Raw genomic sequence first — 22,566 nt, forward strand, 5'->3', positions numbered from 1 at the left:
CGTCACCTGCTGGCACTGGCCACTCAGAGCCTCCAGAGTACTCCCACACCTTGCTAGATGGCAGAGGTCTGAGAAATACGAGAGGAGCTCGGGGCACCACCCCTGGGGTGGTGATGGACAGGGGAGTGGTCACTCCCCTTTCCTTTGTCCAGTTTCCCGCCATAATAGGGGACAAGAGGTCCCTGAACTGGTGTAGACTAGTTTATGCAAGGAGGGCACCATCTGTGCCCTTCAAAGCATTTCCAGCGGCTGGGGGAGGCTACCCCTCCCCAGCCTGTAACACCTATTTCCAAAGGGAAAGGGGGGTAACACCCTGCTCTCAGAGGAAATGCTTTGTTCTGCCTTCCTGGGACTGGGCTTCCCAGACCCCAGGAGGGCAGAACCCTGTCTGTGAGTTGGTAGCAGCTGTAGCTGCAGTGCAAGCCTCAGAGAGCTGGTTTGGCAGTACTGGGGGTCCATGGTGGAGCCCCCAGAATGCATGGAATTGGCTCCCCAATACCAGATTTGGAATGGGGGGACAATTCCATGATCTTAAGGCATGTTACATGGCCATATTCGGAGTTACCATTGTGAAGCCACATATAGGTATTGACTTATATGTAGTGCACGCATGTAATGGCGTCCCTGCACTCACAAAGTCCGGGTAAATGGCCCTGAACTATGTGGGGGCACCTTTGCTAGTGCAAGAGTGCCCTCACACTTACTAACTTTGCACCTAACTTTCAGCAAGTGAAGGTTAGACATATATGGGACTTATAAGCTATTTAAATGCAGTGTAAATGGCTGTGAAATAGTGTGTGCATTATTTCACGCAGGCTGCAGTGGCAGTCCTGTGTAAGGGTTTGTCTGAGTTCCTTATGGGTGGCAAAAGAAATGCTGCAGCCCATATGGATCTCCTGGAACCCCAATGCTCTGGGTACCTAGGTACCATATACTAGGGCCTTATAAGGGGGTTCCAGTATGCCAATTGAAATTGGTAAATGAAGTCACTGGCCTACAGTGACAAATTTAAAAGCAGAGAGCATAAGCACGGAGGTTTTGGTAAGCAGAGCCTCAGTGACACAGTTAGGCACTACACAGGCATACACATTAGGCCATAAACTATGAGCACTGGGGTCCTGACCAGCAGGATCCCAGTGAGACAGGCAAAAACATACTGACATAGGTTTTTATTTATGAGCACTGTGGTCCTGGCTAGCAGGATCCCAGTGACACAGTAAAAATACACTGACACACACTCACAAACAGGCCAAAAGTTGGGGTAACCATGCTTGAAAGAGGTTACTTTCCTACAGGTGGTCCTTTCCACAAGGGTCAATGCTGGGTGTATAGTTCCTGGCTGATGCCCCCACCTCACCACAAGCCGCACAAGGACCTAGACTGATCGCTTCCGCGATGGGGCAGAGTCTTATGCTGGTCTTCCAGTGGCGCCAATAGTTTGGTGCACAAGTAGTGGGCCATCATGAGTATGGGCAGAATGGATGGTCGAAGGCTGTGGGCCCTTTTGCAGGGTGTCTGTATATGCCTACGTTCAGGCCCGGGCCGTCAACACCCCAGTTAGGCAGATTAAATGTATATGTGTGACGTGGCCCTATCTGGCACCGTGTCATTGAACCCCAGGGCAGCGACAAATAATATGGGGCCACCCAACTCCTCTAACCAGGAAGATCACACCACTAGCTCTCTGAGTACCAGCAGTGGGGCCCCAGCAGCAGTGACCAACCTGTCAGGGAGCCCACCATGGTGCCACCACCGGCAACCCACCACAGGCCCCAGGAGGCAGCCAGACGGCCTGGCAAATGCAGTGGCCACCGACCCCAAGGGTCCCTCCCACGCTCAGAAGCACCTACCGCTTACCGCCACAAGGGGATGCGCCCACAATCCTGGCTTCGGCAGCCGAAGGCACCACCAGATCCAAGCCCGGTCCGCCGCCACAGACCACCCGGATCCGCCCGCGCTCGTCACAGTGTGGGGGAGGATGATGACGGATTTAAATGCCACTGCGGGGGAGTCTGTTTACTGAGCGTCTGCCGTGATGGCTTGTCAGGCCAAGCCCCCAGAAACCAATATTTTGACTTACTACAGTATTATGTTTTCATTCATTCAACTCGATCCTTCCAACTTCCCTTCCCCACCTACAGGCTTCAGAGTTGAATATCACTGGGGCCCTATTGACAAAGTTATTTGCAGTCATAAACCTAGGGCTGAATGTAACTCATATACCTCGCAGGCCTCATCATTCCTCTGGCTCTCTCATCCAACTCCTTCATTCTGCTCAGTGACTTCAACTTCTACCTACAAGATCAGAACAACCAACTCCACCACTCTCTTGGAAGACTTCAACATTTTATGATCCCACCCATGCAGCCAGGTACCTTTTCGATCCCATTTCCCCAACGTCACAGTAGGTAAGCCCACCCCTCTCACCTGGATGGACCACTACCTTGTTAACTTTGACTTGCACCTGCGCAACCAGCCCAGAAGTGCCTATACCCTGACCGCCCAATGCTGATGGAACAAAATGCCTGAGGACATGTAGATCTCAGAGGTCCGGCCTCGACAACCAACCACTAAAATGAGTTAGAGTCCTCTATCACAAACCTCAAGACATGGATTACATCCTGCTTGGAATACCAGGCCACTCTGAAAACCACCCGCACAACTAAGCCTAAGCCGCAAGCCAGCTGGTACACCGAGGACCTCTGGTTCACAAAACAGCACTGCAGCCACTTGAACGACAGTGGTGCTGGTCCCATGAAAACACAGACAGAGACGCCTACAAAGCAGCCCTTTAGATCTATAACCAGCAGCTCACAACTATCAAGCACCTGGTCCTCACTGAACGGATCTGAAATATTTCCAACGTTAAAAAAGAAATCTTCGCTATTGTAAAATAATTTACTTCCCCTTCCGCCAGCTCCACAACAATGACCCCATCCCAGAACTCCATACTGAACTCTCCAACTATTGCACAAACAATATCAACAACAACTCTGTCTACCCAACTGGACTTCCCCACCCTCAAAGTCCTCCACTCCGATGACAGCAAAACCCCAGAAACCACACTGGCCAGCCATCACTTCAACAGAAACTGCAAACACCCTGCAATCAGGAGCCCCACTTGATTCTTATCTGTACACATGTTTGCCAAAAGTCTTAGCCCTAGCTGCACAGCCCTTACACCTAATCTCAACGTATCACTCTCCACCACCACTACCTTCCCGAACTTCTGGAAACATGCCACCATCCTGCCGCTCCTCAATAAATCTTTGGCGGACCCCCTGACCATGGACAACTTCAGGCCCTCCTCTCCCAGCTACAGTCCTGGAGAAGCTAATCAATGCCCTGCTGGCCAACTACCTCAACAATATCCATCTTCTAGCCCCTTTCCAATTGCGCTTCAGACTCAATCACAGCACTGAAATGGGCCCTCATCACTGCCATCAGCAGCATCCGCTTCACCATGGACAAAGGGAGCACAGCAGCCCGCATTCTACTAGACCTCTTGGCAGTGCTCATTGCTGTCTCACACCCCACCCAATGTTTCCACAAGTCCAGAATTTGAGGCCCGGCATTACAATAGATCAGCGCCTTCACCTCAGGAAACACCCCAAATGGTCAGCATAGCCTCCTTCATATCTGATGCCTCCAACCTGACATACGCTCCCCCCAAGGCACCTCTTTCACCGAACACTTTTCAACATCTATATGATCCCCTTGTCTGAATCAATTGTTTCCATGGATTAAGCATCATCCCCTTTGTAGCTGACAATCAGAGCTCATCCCTCCCCTGACAGAAGATATTTCCCAGACCCAAGCAAACTTACTCAGTTTTATGTTCTTTGTAACAGACTGAATGAAAGGGACCTACCTCAAACTCAACAGTGACAAAACAGAAGTGGTCCTTTTTGGCAGAGAAACAGTTGTCGTCCTTGGGCTGGTGGCATACAGATCTAGGTCCGACTCCCTCTCACCACCCATCCAATGCTGCCAGGAATCTGGGCATCGTAATCAACAGCCTAATCGCCATGATTAATCAGTAAATAGTAAAAAGTGCTTCTACACCATCAAAATGATCAGGAAAGTCTTCCAAAGTCTCCCCCGGACAACCACAGATCTGTTACACACGCCCTTGTCACCAGCAGGCTTGTATACGAAAACACCCTCTATGTTGTCATCACTACCCACTCAGCAAAAGATTCCAAGTTATACAGACAAACACCATAAGACTACTACACACTCAGTTGAGAGCAGCATAATTTAGCAAAACCAGTAGGTCTGCTTTTAATGTGCTCATACATGCAATCCACGTTTGTGCGGTCCGGTCTTTGCATTCATTAGCATGTTAAAGCCCTCATAAGAGAGTCCACAGAATGGGTAGATATTAAACAGGGCAACAAACAGTATGAACAAAAAGGGACAGACAACTGAAAGCTATTCAAAAGGTGCTTCTTGGTTCACATAGACCTCGAATAATACGTACTTGCTTTGTCACTGCACCTCTTAAGAGTAATATTCCAATCAATAGGTAATGTACTGGCCCAAGAAATGTAGAAGAGAGGTCTCTTAATGCCAGGTTTTTCAGTGCTATTTTCACTATGTCATAATCCCATTAAAAAAGCTAACTGTGCACATAATATACTCAGGGTCTCAGAATCACATTAATTCACAACATGCATTAAGCAAGTCAAAGGACTCCACCTTGCCCAACACCGCAGATCATGCAACTCAAGCAGGATATAAAATTAGTATCAAAAAGGTGCAGATGTGTGTCCTTCAAGCAAGGAGAAGGGAGTTACAGATGAGCAAGTGGTTACCTCACAATTGATTATTCTTCCTAACCTACCTATACGTATGTGTAAACTGCATGTGGTTATAAAACCCGTAGATTAAGTATTAGAAAAGCTGCTATAAGAAAAGGTGTTACTACCCAACACTTAAGGTTAAGTAGTATCTACAATCTGGAATCAAATACTAGTTGTACAAGCTTTATTACATGTATTAAATGCCAATAAATGAATACATATTTGTAAAAGGACCATATATTGATAAACCGTCCAAAACGTCTTACTCCTCTGGACACTATATGGCCAACTGTAGCAAAGAAAAGTGAAAAGAAATTAAATTTGATTAGCAATATATTTGTAAGATAATCACCTTTTTGCTTTCTTGTAATAATAGGGCTGCAGGAAGAACCCCCTCCAGCTGGAAAAATCACATAAGAAAAGAGGTGAAGGCATAGTAAGGACAGTCTGCTATTACCGTGAGCAAATTATGTAAATCTTTCCAAGACCAAAAGCAAGTTAGTAGTTGACAGAAAAGTGTAAGAGAAAAAGTCCTAAATGTTTAGGAAGGATCATTCGACATGCCACTTAATCAGTATAAAAAAAGAAGCATTATGCATGCCATGCACCTTTTATCTGTTAGGTCACTAGTTATTTGCATTTTAGTCCAGTGTCGGCACCAAAAGATCCAGTCCACAGAGATTACTAAACACAGTAAAGCCACTTGCTAAATACGCTTCTTGTGATTTCAGATAGAAAAATGATCCTGTGGGTATTATGTGCACTCTGCAAAAACGCTTATTGCATAATTTTAAATGCATATTTTTAACAAACAGCTAAAAGGACATAACAGAATTTCAAGTACCAAGTATTACAATTCTGTGGAATACTAGAGTCAGCATTTGCATGAATAATTTAAGTGTGTCTGACTAGTAAAACGAACAGTTTATCTATTTTCTTCTTTACTTGAAAATGACAGTATTTCTTGCAAATGCAGTTATATAAACAAATGAAATGCCCAAATATGAAAAGCACATTCGTCTGCAATAACAAATTATTAAAAGATGCATTATAATATTGACATTAACATCCAAAGACGAAAGCGTTGTGAGAACCTCTTTGCTATATCATAATACACATTTTATAATGCCATCTTTTTAAACATGAGGGCATAAGAACTTAAATTCCCATAAACAAGTGTTAAATGATGTCATCAATAAACATGACAAGATTATTTAATTGTGTCTCAGGATCTGACCCGGTCTACAATGTTTGATATGTGTAATTGGCTTATTAAAAATACAATATTGAGGAGCTGAGAGCAATGTAGCCAAAGATGTGATATCACAAATTACGTTTACATCAGAGCTGAAATCTCTACCACGCCTGAGTTTTTTTTTAAAGTGGCTATTTGCAACCTATAAAACTAACTAAATCTGAATACTACCAAGTCATTAGTAACAGTTCCAAGATATCAGACTTCCCACCCTTCAAAGGAACAAAAGGATCGAACCAATGTTTCCAAGTTATTTCTTGAGTCTGAAATTATCTGCACTGCCCAGCAAGTCTTTGAACATAAATCAATTTTCAACATCTAAAGGATGCCACTAGCAATTCAGTCAGTCAGTTACAATTTGCACTCCTTGGGATCAGACAGACCGACACAATCAGATATTCCATCCAAACCTCAGTAGGCATGTTTATGTTAGTGTTGCACAATGGAACCTAAAATAAAAATAATTCAATTGATTCAAAATAATTTCAGCAATATTAGCTTTCTTTGGTTCACTCGTATTTGAAGTGTGAAGCCCACCGTGGTTATAGTGTGGCAAAGTGGTCTGAAGCATTTGACAAAAAAAAAACAAGGTAAAAACACAAAACCTAGTATGTAAATCTGTCAAATGTGTCCTGATAATCAAGGTCAAACAACTGTCATCCATGGTTCACATGGTTAAATTATTACTATTTATAATCTAGGACAGTGTTTCCCAAACTGCGGGTTGTGAGCCGATTTTTGGAGGGCCGGGAAAGACTGAGCAATAAATAAAAATGTCTTTAAATTCTGTGATTTACTCGTCATATTTGCCAGACAGAGGTGAAATGTTAGGCTGTGTCTTCTGATAAGTTGCTGCAGGATTGGTGTTTATTTTTCTTTCTCTGAATGCAAAGTGACAGGAGCTTAAGTGAATTTTGTGACAATCTTGCTGGAGTACAGGGAATGTGAAAGTAAATACCTGTAAATGAACTATATGCAGTCAGCAGTTAAAAAGCAAAATGAAACACATTGTTTAGTAATTCTTAAGTTTGTTGGAAACAGAGATTTTAGCAGGATCCAAACCAATCAGGACACTACAATTGGGTGATGCACAAATTGTAAATATTTACACAAGCCCAATTCCCACACATTATCATTTGTGTACTATATAGTTCTATCAGTCAAAATGTATGTCTGTGCAATGTCAGTGGCCACTCCAATGGAAAATGTGCGGTCTGTCAATGACAACACACTATCACACAAAGCTTTGGTCACATTCAAAGATTGCCCCTCCTCATGTCCATTAAAGGCAGATGGGACACGAATGATTGTCATTCTAAGAAGTGGGCCATGGCTCTAAAAGGTTTGGGAACCACTGATCTTGGAATACCTTATAAGGACTGGCATTAAATATGGACTTACCTATGAGTTCAACTATACTCCCGCTGCGACTTCTACTGGTCGTCTCATCTCGGGACACACTCACCCGTGGAATGCCACCATCAGTTGTCAGAGAATAAAGGAGATCAGAGGGAGTAGTTCTAAGGAGCTGCTGAAGCAATTCTAAAGCACCAGTCACTACATTGTGATCCCTGTGCTGAGTGTAATGCAAAGTCAGTTCATATACCTGGAGAGGGCAAAATAAGTGTTTTTAGTAACAGCGCTGACAACTAAATTATTATAATTTAATTTCCATGACTCATTACATTTTTTCTTAAACAGATTTCATCATAAGTATTTTGTTTTCAATTTCTATGAAAATGTGACCAAATGGATCATTTTGCAACCATTGTTTAATGCCAGTGTATTACACATTATGGCATAGAAACACTTATATGTCTACAAGCATACCAGTTGATGAAATTATGTGCCATGTGACATCAATTACCTGTGTAATAATCTCATCTGAATAAAACAAACACCCATATTTCCTTTTGTAGAGCACCACGAAATGTAAACTTAAATGTATATGCCCAGTTTTAACAATTTCATCCTACAAAGACAACAATAAATCTAGATATGTAAAACTAGAAGATAATTGTAATGTATTAATATCCATACTTCTACTTATTAGATTGCCTATAGTAGCGGATTTGCAGTTTTCCATTAATGACATGCAAAGATGTAAAATAACTCAAAATGTTGCATTTCATTGTTTTACACATCTGCCTTTTAAGTTATAATACAGATTTTCTTAAATGAAAAATACATTTCAGATTCAGCTGAGCTCTGATTAAGTAGGGGTCAGCAATTCAACATAAGCATGTTCCGGCCAAATAAGTGGCAGATAAGTTAGGGAATATAATGGATATCAGTCATAAATTTGTGAATATTGTAACTGCATAGCATCACTAATAGAAGACCAATTCATTCTAACCTAGAGACTGAGCTGCAGGTTCTGAAGTGACATTACCTAATTCCTGACACAGTTGATTACATTTGATAACACTTTACATATAAACCACTTGAAAAATGGAAACTCAGATGTTCCTTTTCTGTAGGTTGGTACCTGTATAAGCTGCTCTGCAGAAGGAGAAATTTCAGTTTCTTTTCGTGTAACACCAAAGCTGCCTTTTAGACTAGTGTCCTTCACCTGTTGCTGCAGCAATGGCATCAAGTATCTTAGTGTTAAAAGTACTCCCAAAGTAAGAAGAGTAGGGTGATCATCTTCCACAGGAACTTGCAGACCTATCAGAAAACAGCCCCAAAAATTATGTTAAAAAGTGGGTATCAGAAATAATGATAACCTTACCCAAAATTAACATTAAACCTACACTGAAGAAACACTTCCAAGCCATAACAAGTATACAATGGCTTGTGCGTCTGTAGATTATTTATTTAAGTTATCACATAAGAGACGCATGTCTTTCATCGTATAATCAGACACAAATGTGTTGCTATTTTTGAGACAGTATGCATTGTCATATGCTGTTAGCATAGGTAGATTTAATTTGTCAATTCAGACTTTGGTGCTGATGGAAAATCTGCCATTAGGTTTTTAGCGATTTCAAAGAAGGTTGGTCAGTAGTGAGGCTAGCACTAGTGAACATGTTGGGCGCTGGAGAAAGAGTATGCAGTGTACTTCAAGTAGTTCGTGGCAGGCCATCCACCATTACTTTGTGCCTGTGTATAACTCTCAAATCTCAGGCAAATGTATCCTCTAAGAATTCGGTTAACTGAAGTTTCTTGTATTCTAAAAAGTAAGCAATTAAGGAATGCTCGTATGGCTACAGCAAGGAAATGTCAGAGCCTGAGATCCCGTACTAGATTATCTTAGCGGTCTGAATGATACAGGATAAATAGCTGGTATTCATGCAGTGGCATTATGGAACATTTTGCCTCTGACGCTTATGGGCAGTCGCAGGCTCTAAAATGGTGCTTCTCCTGCGCTATCTTTATACTATTCAGAATTCCCTGTGTCCCTTGCCTTCTAGCATGTTCCGGCATCTGAATTCCATTCTTACCTCCCATTTCTGGGCAGGTAAACTGAGCAGAGTGGCATAGGTCACACTGATGTGGAATTGTGACGATAGGGGGCTGGAAGTACTGCGGCTAGAGTATTATTGCTTTACAGCCAAAATGCAGCATGCTGCCAAGTGGATGGTTGGCAGCCGCAACTGGGAAAAACAGTTCCTGGCAGGAATGTTGGAGGGGGATGAGGTTCTGGGGTTGCTGATGGAGGGGTCTGGTATATCAATGGACCGGCAGACTGGCACATATGTGGTTCGGCAGACTGCATGAATGGTAGAGGCTTGTCACAGTGCTGCTTAAGATAGCATCCTTTAACCAGGGACTGGCAGAGATCGCTAGGCAAACATGGATGGCATTCCTTGCAGCACCAGCAGCGTCCAGCACGCTGGGGGGCCATGTTGATCTATGGCTCGGAACAGCACTTACTGTCATTGCTGTATAAAGCCGTGGCAGAAGATGCTGGCCTACAGCCTCTAAAGGTCCGGTATGCATGGAATACTGATCTGGGGGACCCATTTTTGGGTGAGCACTGGGCACGTGTTTATGCCCTGACTGGACAGTCCCCAGCAGCGCTTGCTTTAAATTGATCCATTTCAACTTTCTTCATCATACCTGTGTGACACCCCTGGCTATAAGATGGATATCCTGGGTTTGTTTCTCTGTCTGTCCTCGATGTGCCTACTTGGGGGCAGATTTTCTGTGCATGGCCCACTGATGCAAGCCTTCTGGACCCTGTTGGTTGATAGGCTTCCTCTCACCATGGGGCTATGGGGTATACTTACACCACAGTTCTGTCTTCTGAGGAACATCTGCAGACCCAAGGGGCAGAAGAAAACTTTTACTTACCCAGTAAGCATTGGTGGTAGCATGTAGTGCTGTAGATTCACATAATGTGCATAATCCTGCTATCTAGTATTGGGCTTGGATATGTGCAAGTTGGTTTTCTTCATAGAAAGTGTTTTGAGTCACGAGGTATTGTGACTCCTGCTCTTGCTGGTAATGTGCATGGCATCACCTCCAGTGTTAGATTGTTTTGCTGCATGGTAGGTGAGGATAAATATGAAGCTAAGCGTGGTATAGAGAGATGTCCGTGCAAGAGGAAACTAGGAAATATAAAAGTGACTGCAACTAACACAGGCTTCTCGGGAGAAGGGTGGGCCCATGCAAACCCACATAACTACATGCCACAAACAGATGCTTACTGGGTAAGTAACATTTTTCGCTTGAGGTAAGTGTGGCTGTAGATACACATACTGTGCGTATACTATGATATATATCGAAACAGTGGTACTTGTCCAACAATAGGTGTATACTTAGAAAACTGGCGTAGATACCCAGTCGACGAACTCCCAGGATGACTGGAGAGGACACTATTACAAGTACAAAGGACACAAGACTACCCAATTCTTAAAAAGGAATTCATATTTATTTATTACTTCCATCAAGGTATTAACATACACCAATCCACACAAAGTAAGAACTTATATTGCCACACTTCAATTCATTCGCATATAAAGTTTACTAAAATCCATACATCAGTGACCTAAAACCACCCATTGTCCATATTTATAACCCAAGACAATCAGAGAGTTACGTTGTTAGGATCAGTTATATCAAGCTGACAACGTTTCGACCCACTAGAGGTTAAAGGGTCTCATCAGGAATCACAGATAGAAAGGGCACCCAATCATGAGGAAGCCAACACCAAAGGGAAACTACCTAGTGCATAATATAATACACTTACTCAAAGGGGTCTGGGCACCCCTAACAAAGTCCTCACAGTCTAGGCATAATGTGTAATACAATTGCCAGCATAATCAGACACTCGTCTGGAAGAAGATTAGAGGACGAATATTCCTCCTATAACCCATGCTGGCACCGATGCTGATAAAGGGCCACGCACTCCGGGGACCAAATTATATGGATCATGCTGGGTGAACAATACGCCCCTACAGACTATGAAGCGGCGCTACCTTGTGGGGGTTGCAGTGGTTTGGAAAAGTGTACGTATAACTGCCTGATCAGCATTGGCTTGTTGGTAGATCCACAGTATTAGCAATAGGAATATTCCCTAAGAAAGGCCATAGAGTATACTTTATTAAAAGTGGAATGAGCTCTAGGATTGAGACTTAAGGTCCTTTTAGCTTTGGCATAGCATGTCTGGATGCATTTATTAATCCACCTAGTAATGCCTGATTTAGAAGTGGTTTCCTTGTTTGTAGTTTGGAGAAAGCAACAAAAAGCTGTTATTTTCATAAAAGATATAGTTCTATCAATATAACACATGAGGGCTCGTTGAACATTTAACGTATGGAAACCCTGTTCTGCAACAGAGACAGGGTGAGGAAAACAAAACATGAAGTTTAAAAGATTGTTTGAGGTGGGACTGTGAAACCAACGTTGGGGAAAAAATAGGGTTGTGTGAAGTATAACCCTATCTCTGTGTATTTAGAAGAAAGGTTCTTCCCAAGGTTAGTGTCTGAAGCTCGCTGACACATATAAGCGAAATAATGGTGACCAGAAATGCTTCCTTCTAGGGTGGAAATTGGAGGTGGCAGGAGTGGAAGGGTTCGAATGGAGGGTCCATTAGTCTTGTCAATACAATGTTCCATGTGTGGGCTGGTGGGACCCGAGAAGGAACATTTTCAGACCCTCCATGAAGGCCTTAATGGCAGGAATTCGGAATAGGGAAACAAGTTGCCTTTCCTGAAGATAAGCGGTTACAGCCGCTAGGTGTAGCCTTACAGATGTGAAGGCTAAACCAATAGTTTATAAGTAAAACAAGGTAGCATATACTAACTTGTACTTTGGCTGCCGATGAATTAATATGTTAATCTCTTTCACTTAGCAGCATAACAGGCACAAATAAAGGACTGCACAACTCTTTGAGAATGTCTCTGCATTCTGGTGGGCGATTAAGGTATCCAAATGCTAGGACTTCAGGAGCCAGATCACAAGGTTGGGAGACCTGGGATCCAGGTGCCTGATTTCTCCATGGCTCAGCGGGAGATGATTCTGCCTGTTGGGGAGTGTATCTTGGGGACCACTGAAAGTTTGAGGAGAGTGGTGAACCAAGGTTGTTGTACTCATGCAGGAGCCATGAGGATGAGAGTGAGAGACATCAGTCAAGTTTCCAAACTACTAATGGAAGCAGAGGGAGAGAAGGAAAAGTGGAAGCAAATATCCCTGACCAACTCATCCATAGTACATTGCCCCTGGACTGTGGATGTGGAAACCTGGAGGCGAAGTCTGGGCATTTGGCATTTTCTGCAGTGGTGAAGAGGTCTATTTCTGGAAGTCCCCAACAATGGAAGTAGTGGTGGAGGACTCGTGGGTGGGGTTCGTACTCGTGGACTTGTTCCTGCATCCTGCTGAGCAGATCGTAAAAGTCATTGTTCACTCGTGGTAAATATTTCTCTAATAGATGAGGCTTGTGTTGGAAAGCCAATTTCCAAATGTTCGGGGGCTAGGTGAGAGAGCAGAGGGTGCTTCCTTGTTTCTGAAGTTAATAGATGACTGTAATTTTTTCCGCCTTGATAAGGACTTCCTTGCCAATTAGGTGAGGAAGGAAAGCTTTCCACGCAAGGTGAACAGCTAACAGCTCTATGTGATTTATGTGGCAAGCTTGTTGCCTGGGATTCCAGTGGCTTTGAACACTCAAGTTCTGTGAATGTGCCCCCCCCATACAATAAGGTAGGAATCTGTTATGGTCCTCTGCGGAACTTGGTCTAGGAATGGCCATCCCTTTAACAAGTTGTTGAGTGGAAAGTTCAACGGCCAACCAACACTAGATCTTTCATGTGACACTCCACTTGAGACCATTGGTGCATTAAGCACTCCTGTAATGGATGCAAATTGAGTCTGACTTGAGGTACTATATAGCGATGCGTCAACACATAACTAACCAGCCACCTCGAAGACAACGGCATCCTAGACCCTCCCAGTCCGCACCACAGCACCGAAACCGCCCTTCTCGCCGACACAGACAACATCAGACGCCAAATGGACATCGGCGAAACATCAGCCCTCATCCTCCTGGACCTATCTGCCGCTTTCGACACAGTCTGCCACCGCACCCTGAAATCACGCCTCCACAAAACCGGAATTCAAGGAAAAGCCCTTGACTGGATCGTCTCATTCCTCTCCGGCAGAACCCAGAGAGTCTGCCTCCCCCCTTCCGCTCTGAAGCCACCGACATCATCTGAGGCGTCCCCCAAGGCTCATCCCTCAGCCCGACGCTGTTCAACATCTACATGGCCCCCCTCACACAAGTGGCCCGACAACACAACCTCAACATTCTCACCTACGCTGACGACACCCAGCTCATCCTCTCACTCAGCAAAGACCCGCGCACCGCCAAAACCAACCTCCACGAAGGAATTAAATCCATCGCCGAATGGATGAGAAACAGCCATGTGAAACTGAACTCGGACAAGACGGAGGTCCTCATCCTCGGACCCACCCCCTCCGCCTGGAACGGCTCTTGGTGGCCCACCGCAGTAGGAACCCCACCGACACCGTCCGACCACGCTCGCAACCTGGGCTTCATCCTCGACTCCTCCCTCACCTTGTCTAAACAGGTCCACGCAGTCTCCTCCTCCTGCTACAACACACTCTGCATGCTCCGCAGAATCTACAAGTGGATCCCGACAGAAACAAGAAGGACAGTAACACAGGCCCTCGTCAGCAGCAGGATGGACTACGGCACAGCCACATCTCCCACCACCTGAGAAACCTTCACTGGCTCCCCGTGGACAAAAGGATCACTTTCAAGCTTCTTACCCACGCTCACAAAGCACTCCACGAAACCGGACCAGCCTACCTAAACAACAGACTCAGCTTCTACACCCCCACCCGTCAGCTCCGCTCCACTAACCTCGCACTCGCCGTCGTCCCCCGCATCCGAAGAAAGACCTCCGGCGGCAGATCCTTCTCTTACCTCGCCGCCAAAACCTGGAACACCCTCCCCACCGCCCGGCGACAGACTCAAGACCTACTCACCTTCAGAAGACTCGTCAAGACCTGGCTCTTCGACCAGTAACAACAGCTCCCCCCCCCCCTTTGAAACCCTCACGGGTACGTAGTGCGCATTATAAATCCTATGATTGATTGATTGGAGGCGTGGAACTGTCCTGACTGTAACCTCTTGATTTCATTGAAATAGTGGAATGAGCTTCTGAAAGGATTGAGTCCTGGGGGCATTTGGGCAAGCTATGCCCATCTCTGAACTGCCCCTAGATAAGGTTGAATCTGAAGGGGTTGGAGATGGGATTCTGAAGCATTGATGGTAAAGCTTAGTTCATGAAGTAGGTTGATGGTGACCTGAGAGTGTTCATTACATTTTAGACAGGTGGCTCTCTTGATGAGCCAATCGTCCAGATAGGAAGAGACCTTGTGTAGGTGAGCAGCCACCACCATGAGGCACTTGGTGAAGACCCTTGGTGCATTAATGACTCCGAAGGGGAGCACTTAACTGGTAATGCTGTCCGTTTACTACAAATCTTTAGTACCGGCGATGTGCCAGATGGATTGGAATGTAGAAATAGGCATCCTTGAGGAGGAGTGTGACCTTAAATCGCCTTGCTGTAGTAGAAGGACGATATCCTGAAGAGTGATCATGTGAAAGTGCTCTGGGAGAACGTATTCATTTAGAGGCCTGAGATCCATAATTGGTCTGAGGGACCCGTTCTTTTTGAGAATGAGGAATTATACCGAGTGAACTCCTGTATCCTGTTGATGGTGAGGGACGGGTTCTATGGCTCTTTTTTTTGGAGGAGCGCTTGGACCACTGCCCCAAGTAACTTTTGGTGTTGTGGGGAGAGTTAGTTAGCTGGATACTGGGAGGTGTGGAAGTGAGATCCAGGAAATAACCAAGTTGGATAGTATCCAACACCCACTGGTCGGATGCGACGCTCCACCAAGTGAGAAAGAACCCTTGGAGACACCCTCGACTGGTGTTATGTGATCAGGGGGACTGTGGGGTAAGTCAGGGATTATTGTTTGTGGCAGATGGTTTGGGGGCTCCCTCCATTTCGTCCCAGTGGGCCTGATCATCTCGCAAAAACAGCCCAATGGAACTGGCAATCCGCCAATGACTGGGTGATTGCACAGGTACTCTCTTGCTGCAGCATCTATGCTCTTAATCTCTTCATCTGGTGGAGGGGCATCACCATTGCTCTGAGAGTTGGCTCTTTGTCAAGCAATAGCTACTAAGAAAAAGTCAGATGGAAGCTGGCTCCGATATGTAGTGTGGGTCAGTTGGGGAAGCCTTATATTTCTTATCCACCCTTGGTGTAATGACCCTAGCTCCAACTGGGTCATGGAATATGTCTGGAGTGTAACGGAACATGCTTTTAAGCATGGGGAGCTACTTAGCAGAACGATAGATGGGGGAAAGGGTCTCAAAAAGTAAATCATTCCCTATTGGCTCAGATTGACTTTATGGAAAGTGGCACTCCTACCAAAGAGGTCGGGAAGAAGAGGTGTCATCAGGAGGGGATGGTTTTGCAGGACACAGGTCAGGATCTGTATCCACAGGTGGATCAGCATCATAGGTACCTCATGGATCATCTTGCGGTGGAGTGTCAAAGGTATCCCCATGGCCCTGTTCTCCTATGTCTGAATAAGGTGACAACTGAGGTATGTATAATACAGGGTCAGCTGGAGAAGTGGGACGTAAGGGTGAGTGTTGTGAGGCACGCAAGGGTGGTGGAATAATGACATGCAAAGGCCTTGTAGCCTTTGCAATTCTTGTGTGCTGCTTTGGTGGACAGTGCATGTCTAAGGCTTCTTCAAAGGACAGTTGCCACTTAGACTGTTGAGCAGCAGATCCACGACTGCGGATTATCATCCAGCCTGTATGTGGATGGATCATAAGGTGTTTCTGGTGGGTGTCGATCTTTTCTTGCAGTTGGGAAGAATCGATTAGACAATCCCCCATCCATGGCCAAACCTCTTCTAGGCACCAATGGTCTAGGCTCAGATGACAATCCCTCAGCTCCGACGCCAGTTTTTGTTTTGAGGCCGAAGTTGGTAGCTCCAAAGTTTGGATCCACTCTGAGGTGAGAGTGGCCAATGCTGAAGTAGTTGGCCTTGATAGTTTCTTCGGCGTTGAGCAAGAGCTGGGCATTACGCTCAAAAAATGTTGGTCTGAGCCGACCATGGCCTGAAGGGAGTGGTGGCCTGGCAGTTTATCTCTGGTGCTCCAAAGTTGCTATTTGTAAGGGTTGCTCAGCGTGATGGTCGATGGTGAGGTGTTGGGGGAGGAGGGATTGCAGTACTCACAGATGGTTGCTCTTGTGGAATATATTAGATTTCCAGGTCAGAGCCAGAGCTGTTGTCGGGAGAGAAGGTCCTGCTGTCCATGGCCGACGCTTGGGCACGGTGTTCCCCCTTGATGTCTCTGGTACCAAAAAGGTCCAGTGTGCAATCCTCGCTCCTCCATGACATTTCGAGACCTCAAGCCAGACTGAACGAAAGCAGCGGCAAGCACCGCAATCAGCCTCGTTGTGCTGGGGGAGAGACACAGATTGCAGACCTGATCGAGATCGGTCTGAGGGTACTTTGTGACACATTGAGGAGATTAGCCGAAAAGCGGACATTTCCTCACTGTGTGATCTTAGGGGGGAAGATACACCTAAAGACAGAAGAAGGCAACAAATGGCGAAGGCCCACTTAGGCCCGAGGTCGATGGAAAAACCACCTGGTCAATTCAGGAACCGAATGAAAGGGAAAAACGGAATGCGATCAAAAACAATACCAACAGAGGCTAGGTGCAAACCTACAAGGGTGCAAACAGAGAAGAGTGCACCACGACAATGTGAAACTGGAGCGCAGGAGCCCATGTCTGAACCCGATGGCAGAAGAAAACAACCAACAATGGAGTCGATGATCATGCGCATTACCAGCAAGAGGAAGAGTCACATTACCTTGTGAAACTACAGACTTTCTTTGAAGAAAAACAACTTGCACACATCTGAGTTCAACACTAGATGGCAGGATTATGCACAGCATGTGCATCTACAGCCAGACATGACTCAAACAAGAGCTTACAAATTTCTACAGCTGGCCTCGGTGTTGCCCAGAAGGCTGTTAGTTGGCTATCATCTCGATGGGGCATAGAATCCTGTTGGAGGAACTCTGGAACAGGGATGTGGCAGAGTGGTCGCTAGCAAAGGAGATCCATATGAAGCATAGCAGTAGAGATGAAAAAACTTCAGGATTAACTTGTTGCTTGTATGATCTTTTGTAACAGATTTTTGAATGCTAACGATATACACTTAAGTGATGAGAGTACAGATATTGAATTGTAACTGTGCCACCACAGTTCATGTATTTGGATGTGACTCGTGATATCCCTTTCCTCTGTCACTGTTATGATACTAAGTACTAGCCTCCAGTCGATTACTATTGATATAACAAATGAATGTCATATATGCTTGTTACCTATAAAGGCACTTTATAGCCAATTCTTGTTGCAATGTCTTTATTGTATGGAGCCACCTGGCTGGCTCGTATCCATGTCCTCTCCACTCCTCACTGCAGCTGCGCTACATGCATCATCAGAGAATCGAGTTTCCAAACATAGAACACACATATGCAAATGATTACATAAGCAGTAAAATACAACACCCCGCACCAGGAAAACACAAGTGCAGGAACACAGGGCCACTCAAAATTCTGCTCTGGGATTGGGAGCATTTCCATTGTTCCTACTTCTAGTTTTAAATTTAAGGACACTCTTAGGTGCCAATGGTTATCCTCTGGACAATTCCATCTATACTCAAGACAGAAATATGATCAAAGATTTAATAATCATGCATCAAGACAAATATGAAATTGATTGGGCATTGCTGTGTCTGAGAAGGAGAATCCAACTCACTGCACTCAGACACACCAGGCATTCATTCCTCACTAGAAACTTTAACACAGTGGTTCCCAACCTTTTGATTTCCGTGGACCCCCACTTTAACATTAATGGAACCCAGGGACCCCGACTGAATCATCATGGTAATCCGGGGACCCCCGCCTGAATCATTACTGGAAGCTGGGTACCTAATTTGTCAATATTTGTTAATATTTTTGAATTTTCTAGGCTCTCCCGGACCCCCTGAGAAAGCTTCGCGGACCCCCAGGGGTCCCCGGACCACAGTTTGGGAACCACTGCTTTAACATGTTGATTGTTTCCTTTGAGGGGAGAGACTTTGGAAACTCTCCTTAGGGACTTTGCACACTTTCAGTACGTCACACAAATAGGGGTTGTTGGTGGATGGCTTATATTTCATATTAAAATCGTCTGTAAAAATCTGTAGGGCATTTGGATACCCACATTTAAGCCACTCAAGATCTCGTCAAACAAAAAATAAAATCATCAATATTTGGTAATAGGTACTTATATACATACACACTGATTAAAATCAGTATTAGAAAGTTTTTTCTGTTTGAAGCTAATGTAGTCACACAGATCAGCAGCTAAGGATATTTCAGGTTTTTACAGTTCTTATATTCTTTGATGTCTTGGTAGATATTAATTAAAATAGACCTGTCTAGTGAGTTTCTGGGAGGCCTACAGCACAGACACCTTGTATGCCTTGCATGCCTTGCAACTCTCATAGCCCCGTTTCTCGAAGCATTACGATTCATTTTCTTCTAAATTTGTTTAAAACAGGTTGATTGTTAAATGGATGATACCATGCACATTACAGATGACAAGATTTACACTGCAAGAGTTGATGGTATATTATGCAAAATCACTGTAAAGTGACAGCTCAAACCAATCTTAGTAATCTTGTGACAATACACCAAATCGGTTTTCACAAGGTACTGGCTAACTCAGGATTAAATATTCTCAATGTTCAACACTATTCTCAAGTTTTCTGATCTAGCATTTAGTTGTACATGACAATTATTTGGGTCAGCTACATCTTCAGGTAGTAGTCCCGGTCACAGTGAGTCACGGGGGGGCTGCGCAATCAAGGCCTGTGAAACCTAAGGAATGAAGAGCATTGAGTTACTGACAGAGTTGATGATCCTACATTCTCCTCTGAAATGATTTTAGGACTACTGTATTTAACCCTGCAACAGTTTTTAAAATCATGATATCCTTAATGAAAGAAGAGACAGAAGACACTCTAGTTATCTTTGTATATCAAATTTCCAAATCACAAATGCTTAAGATCCTGTGATTCAATGTCCGCAAGCTGAGGAATGCATTTAAGAAGGGTGAGGACTTTGCACCTGTTTAAATGGTGGAGTTTTTTTTGTTTAGCTTTTTTACCCTTTCTACAAATGTCAGAAAAAGAGACCGCTCTTTACTGTCAACTACCATTAAAAGATCTTGAGGATATTGGGAATATTTTAATTTTTGGTGGCACATACCTTCGTAATAATACAGTTTTTTGAAATAGCGGAACTTGTCATCTTTAAATTTAATTTTTCCCCTTTTTTATGGTTAGATCTTTATTAGCTGTAATATCAAGTGAGAAGTAATCCATGCAAGATACATTTCAACCTTCTACGAAAATACTCATAACAGCTGTGTATTATAAAGGCATACAGTGACACTGTATGTTACTTGACAATCACAACCATATTTCGAACATTACTGAAGCAAAAGTCTATTTAGAATAAATGACAGGGAATAAAAGAAACCAATGGAAAAAACTGGGGAAAAGAAATCCAACAATGTATACACCTACAACTCTCACAGCAACCAGATACAGTGCTGTAGGCTGTTTGCTATACATAATAATAGTACTAATGCAACAGGGCTCTGCAATGAGCACTGCATTACAAATATTCTAGTCCATTTAATGTCTAGGACATGAGATTTCAAAGAGGATGGGTGTGTCTGACTTACCTTTGAAGTCCAGTAGGATAGTATCCAAAGAGTTCAATAGAGGGCCCCTGGCATTTATCTTGTGCAACGCCATTAACGTTAAAACCTTTGCCAGTGACCAATTCATAACATACTGAAGCTATCTGCTCACCTCGAGCACCCTCTTAGCATTCCAGTTCATCACTATGTTACATTTAGCAATGATCAGCACCAAATCAATAAACCTACGTGTGTTTCTGGGGGTTTAGACCTACCGCTCAGGCCCAATAAGCATTGCTGTGAATCTAATGATACTATTGACTTCTGTGATAATGCCTAATAATGTCCCCCTGTTTGAATGTATGTGTTATCATTCCCATACCATATGGTAAAAGTGGAAGCCTCCTTGCTGACACTGCTGAATCTGTAGGGGGGGGGAATATAGGTTTAATCAAAGTGGTTAATTTGAGTGAGTTTGAATTGTGCATTTCTGGTGACCAATTTGTCATACTCCAGAACCGAGACCGAGGTATCATCGGAAAACTCTACCCCCATTGATTCTGCCCACAGAGAACAAGCTTGAGATGTTGCCATGCTATGTTCAGTGATTTGCATATTATAGATGCAGCACATGTGCTTTTCCCTAGTGTGAATATGGCAAAGGGTGGTTCTGAGCGGGTCGGTTCCCCTGGAATGTAAGGCCAAGTTGCCTTGGCAGTGTTGTGCAATGTTGTATGCACCATCAATTCTCTGACATTAAGGTTGCAGAGCTCCCTAAGGGCATACAAGCTACACTGGCAAATACATCTCTTGCAGCGCAAACTCCTGAATCAGTCCAGATTCGCGAGTCATAGTGAACTGATTTGTTGTATACTATATTCTTCAGAGAGATTAAGCCTATCAGCCAAAGACTGTACCTTCATAGCAGATTTTAGGGCTTTTTGGCTCTCCTGGTGATTACTATTTAATTAGGGCGATTCCTTCTTTACTACTCTTTTAATGCCATTTATGTCCCGTTTCCTTTGATCTGGATAAGAAGAACCATACTGATTTGTCCAATGTCTTTTAGCACTAGCATCTAGACCAAGATTAGAAGTTTATGAACCAACTAGCCGAAAGCAAAAACAAAAAGTAAGGCGCCAACAAACCAGAGTACTTGTCCACTAGGTACACCAGAGAAAGAGGTCAGTCTGATTAAAGGAATATTTTCAGAGAGGCCCCAAAAAATGGAAGAGGGCGCTGCCTTCCTAGGCCTTGGTGCATACACTGTGTTGACCACACCAGAGTGGTCTGGCCCTTAGTGCACAGGAGGCACCCTGCAGGGTCTCTCTTGTTCCACTGGAGAGAAACAGCAAGGCCTAGGTCTCAGTCTTTGAAGGTGGCATAGATCTGCTCATGCTGGGTCTGATTAGGAAGAGCGCTTCAGGGAAATCATGGGTGGACGCCAAGTAAAACTGGTGCATTCATATCTCAAAAACCTTCCCTGTAGGAACCTTGACAGTACAAGAAGTGAACACAAGCTGTACGTTGGAGCATATGTGGGACCATCAGGCTAATGCCTTTAAATGGGCTCCCCTGTAAAACCGATATCTCAGTAACTCATGCTAATCCTGGAACAAAGGCGGTCTTGGCATCTTTATTGCTGGAGCACATGAAAGAGTAAAGATTCTATTTAAATCAATCACTTTACTTTATAGATGTCATTCATCAGAGCATAGAGTTCTGTGGTCTAAAACTCTTGGGGTTGACCTCAGATTAATATAACAAACAAAATCCATCTTCTATGAAACAAAGAACTAGCTTTGTGAGAAGATTCCTTGAAAGACAAAGTATGGTTTCACCTTGAATGACCTGAAGAACGAAGAATCAAAAACTCTAGAAAGGAAATCTGAAGGTGAGAAGGACATGCAAAGATGCCTAATGCAGGCTGTGCAGAAATGAAGACTGGCAGACACTGAGCACAGGCAGGACCATGCTATATCCAGGCTCCAACAGTCTTAGAGACAGATCTTTTCGTGCAAATTTGTGAGGACTGCTTGGCTGCATTGTCAGACATGGCTAGAACACAGACAGAAGTGGACTGAATTTAACAGTTTCAACACTCTTTTAATAGATTCTCATTAGGAAAACAAGCTATAGACTACAGATGATGAATAAGCCCTATTCTAAAAATATCGACCATACCAGAATCACTGGGAGGACCTTGACTGCCTCTCAAGCCACATCAGGTATACAGCATG

The 22,566-nt window shown here is 44.2% G+C and overlaps 1 protein-coding gene across 2 annotated transcripts in view; it reads right to left on the reverse strand.

Moving 5' to 3' along the window:
• Positions 1-22,566, reverse strand: part of HTT (huntingtin) — a 1,416,422-nt gene that overhangs the window by 1,270,826 nt on the left and 123,030 nt on the right. The window contains exons 8-10 of one of the 2 annotated variants that reach the window (XM_069203496.1): positions 8,549-8,727; positions 7,462-7,666; positions 5,158-5,205 (exon numbers count right to left, since the gene is read on the reverse strand). In XM_069203496.1, coding sequence (XP_069059597.1) covers positions 5,158-5,205; positions 7,462-7,666; positions 8,549-8,727 — 432 coding nt within the window. The remainder of the gene's footprint in view (positions 1-5,157; positions 5,206-7,461; positions 7,667-8,548; positions 8,728-22,566) is intronic. The other variant, XM_069203501.1, reaches the window with a different exon arrangement.

This window comes from Pleurodeles waltl, chromosome 1_2, assembly GCF_031143425.1.
Source record: "Pleurodeles waltl isolate 20211129_DDA chromosome 1_2, aPleWal1.hap1.20221129, whole genome shotgun sequence".
Taxonomy (NCBI): domain Eukaryota; kingdom Metazoa; phylum Chordata; class Amphibia; order Caudata; family Salamandridae; genus Pleurodeles; species Pleurodeles waltl.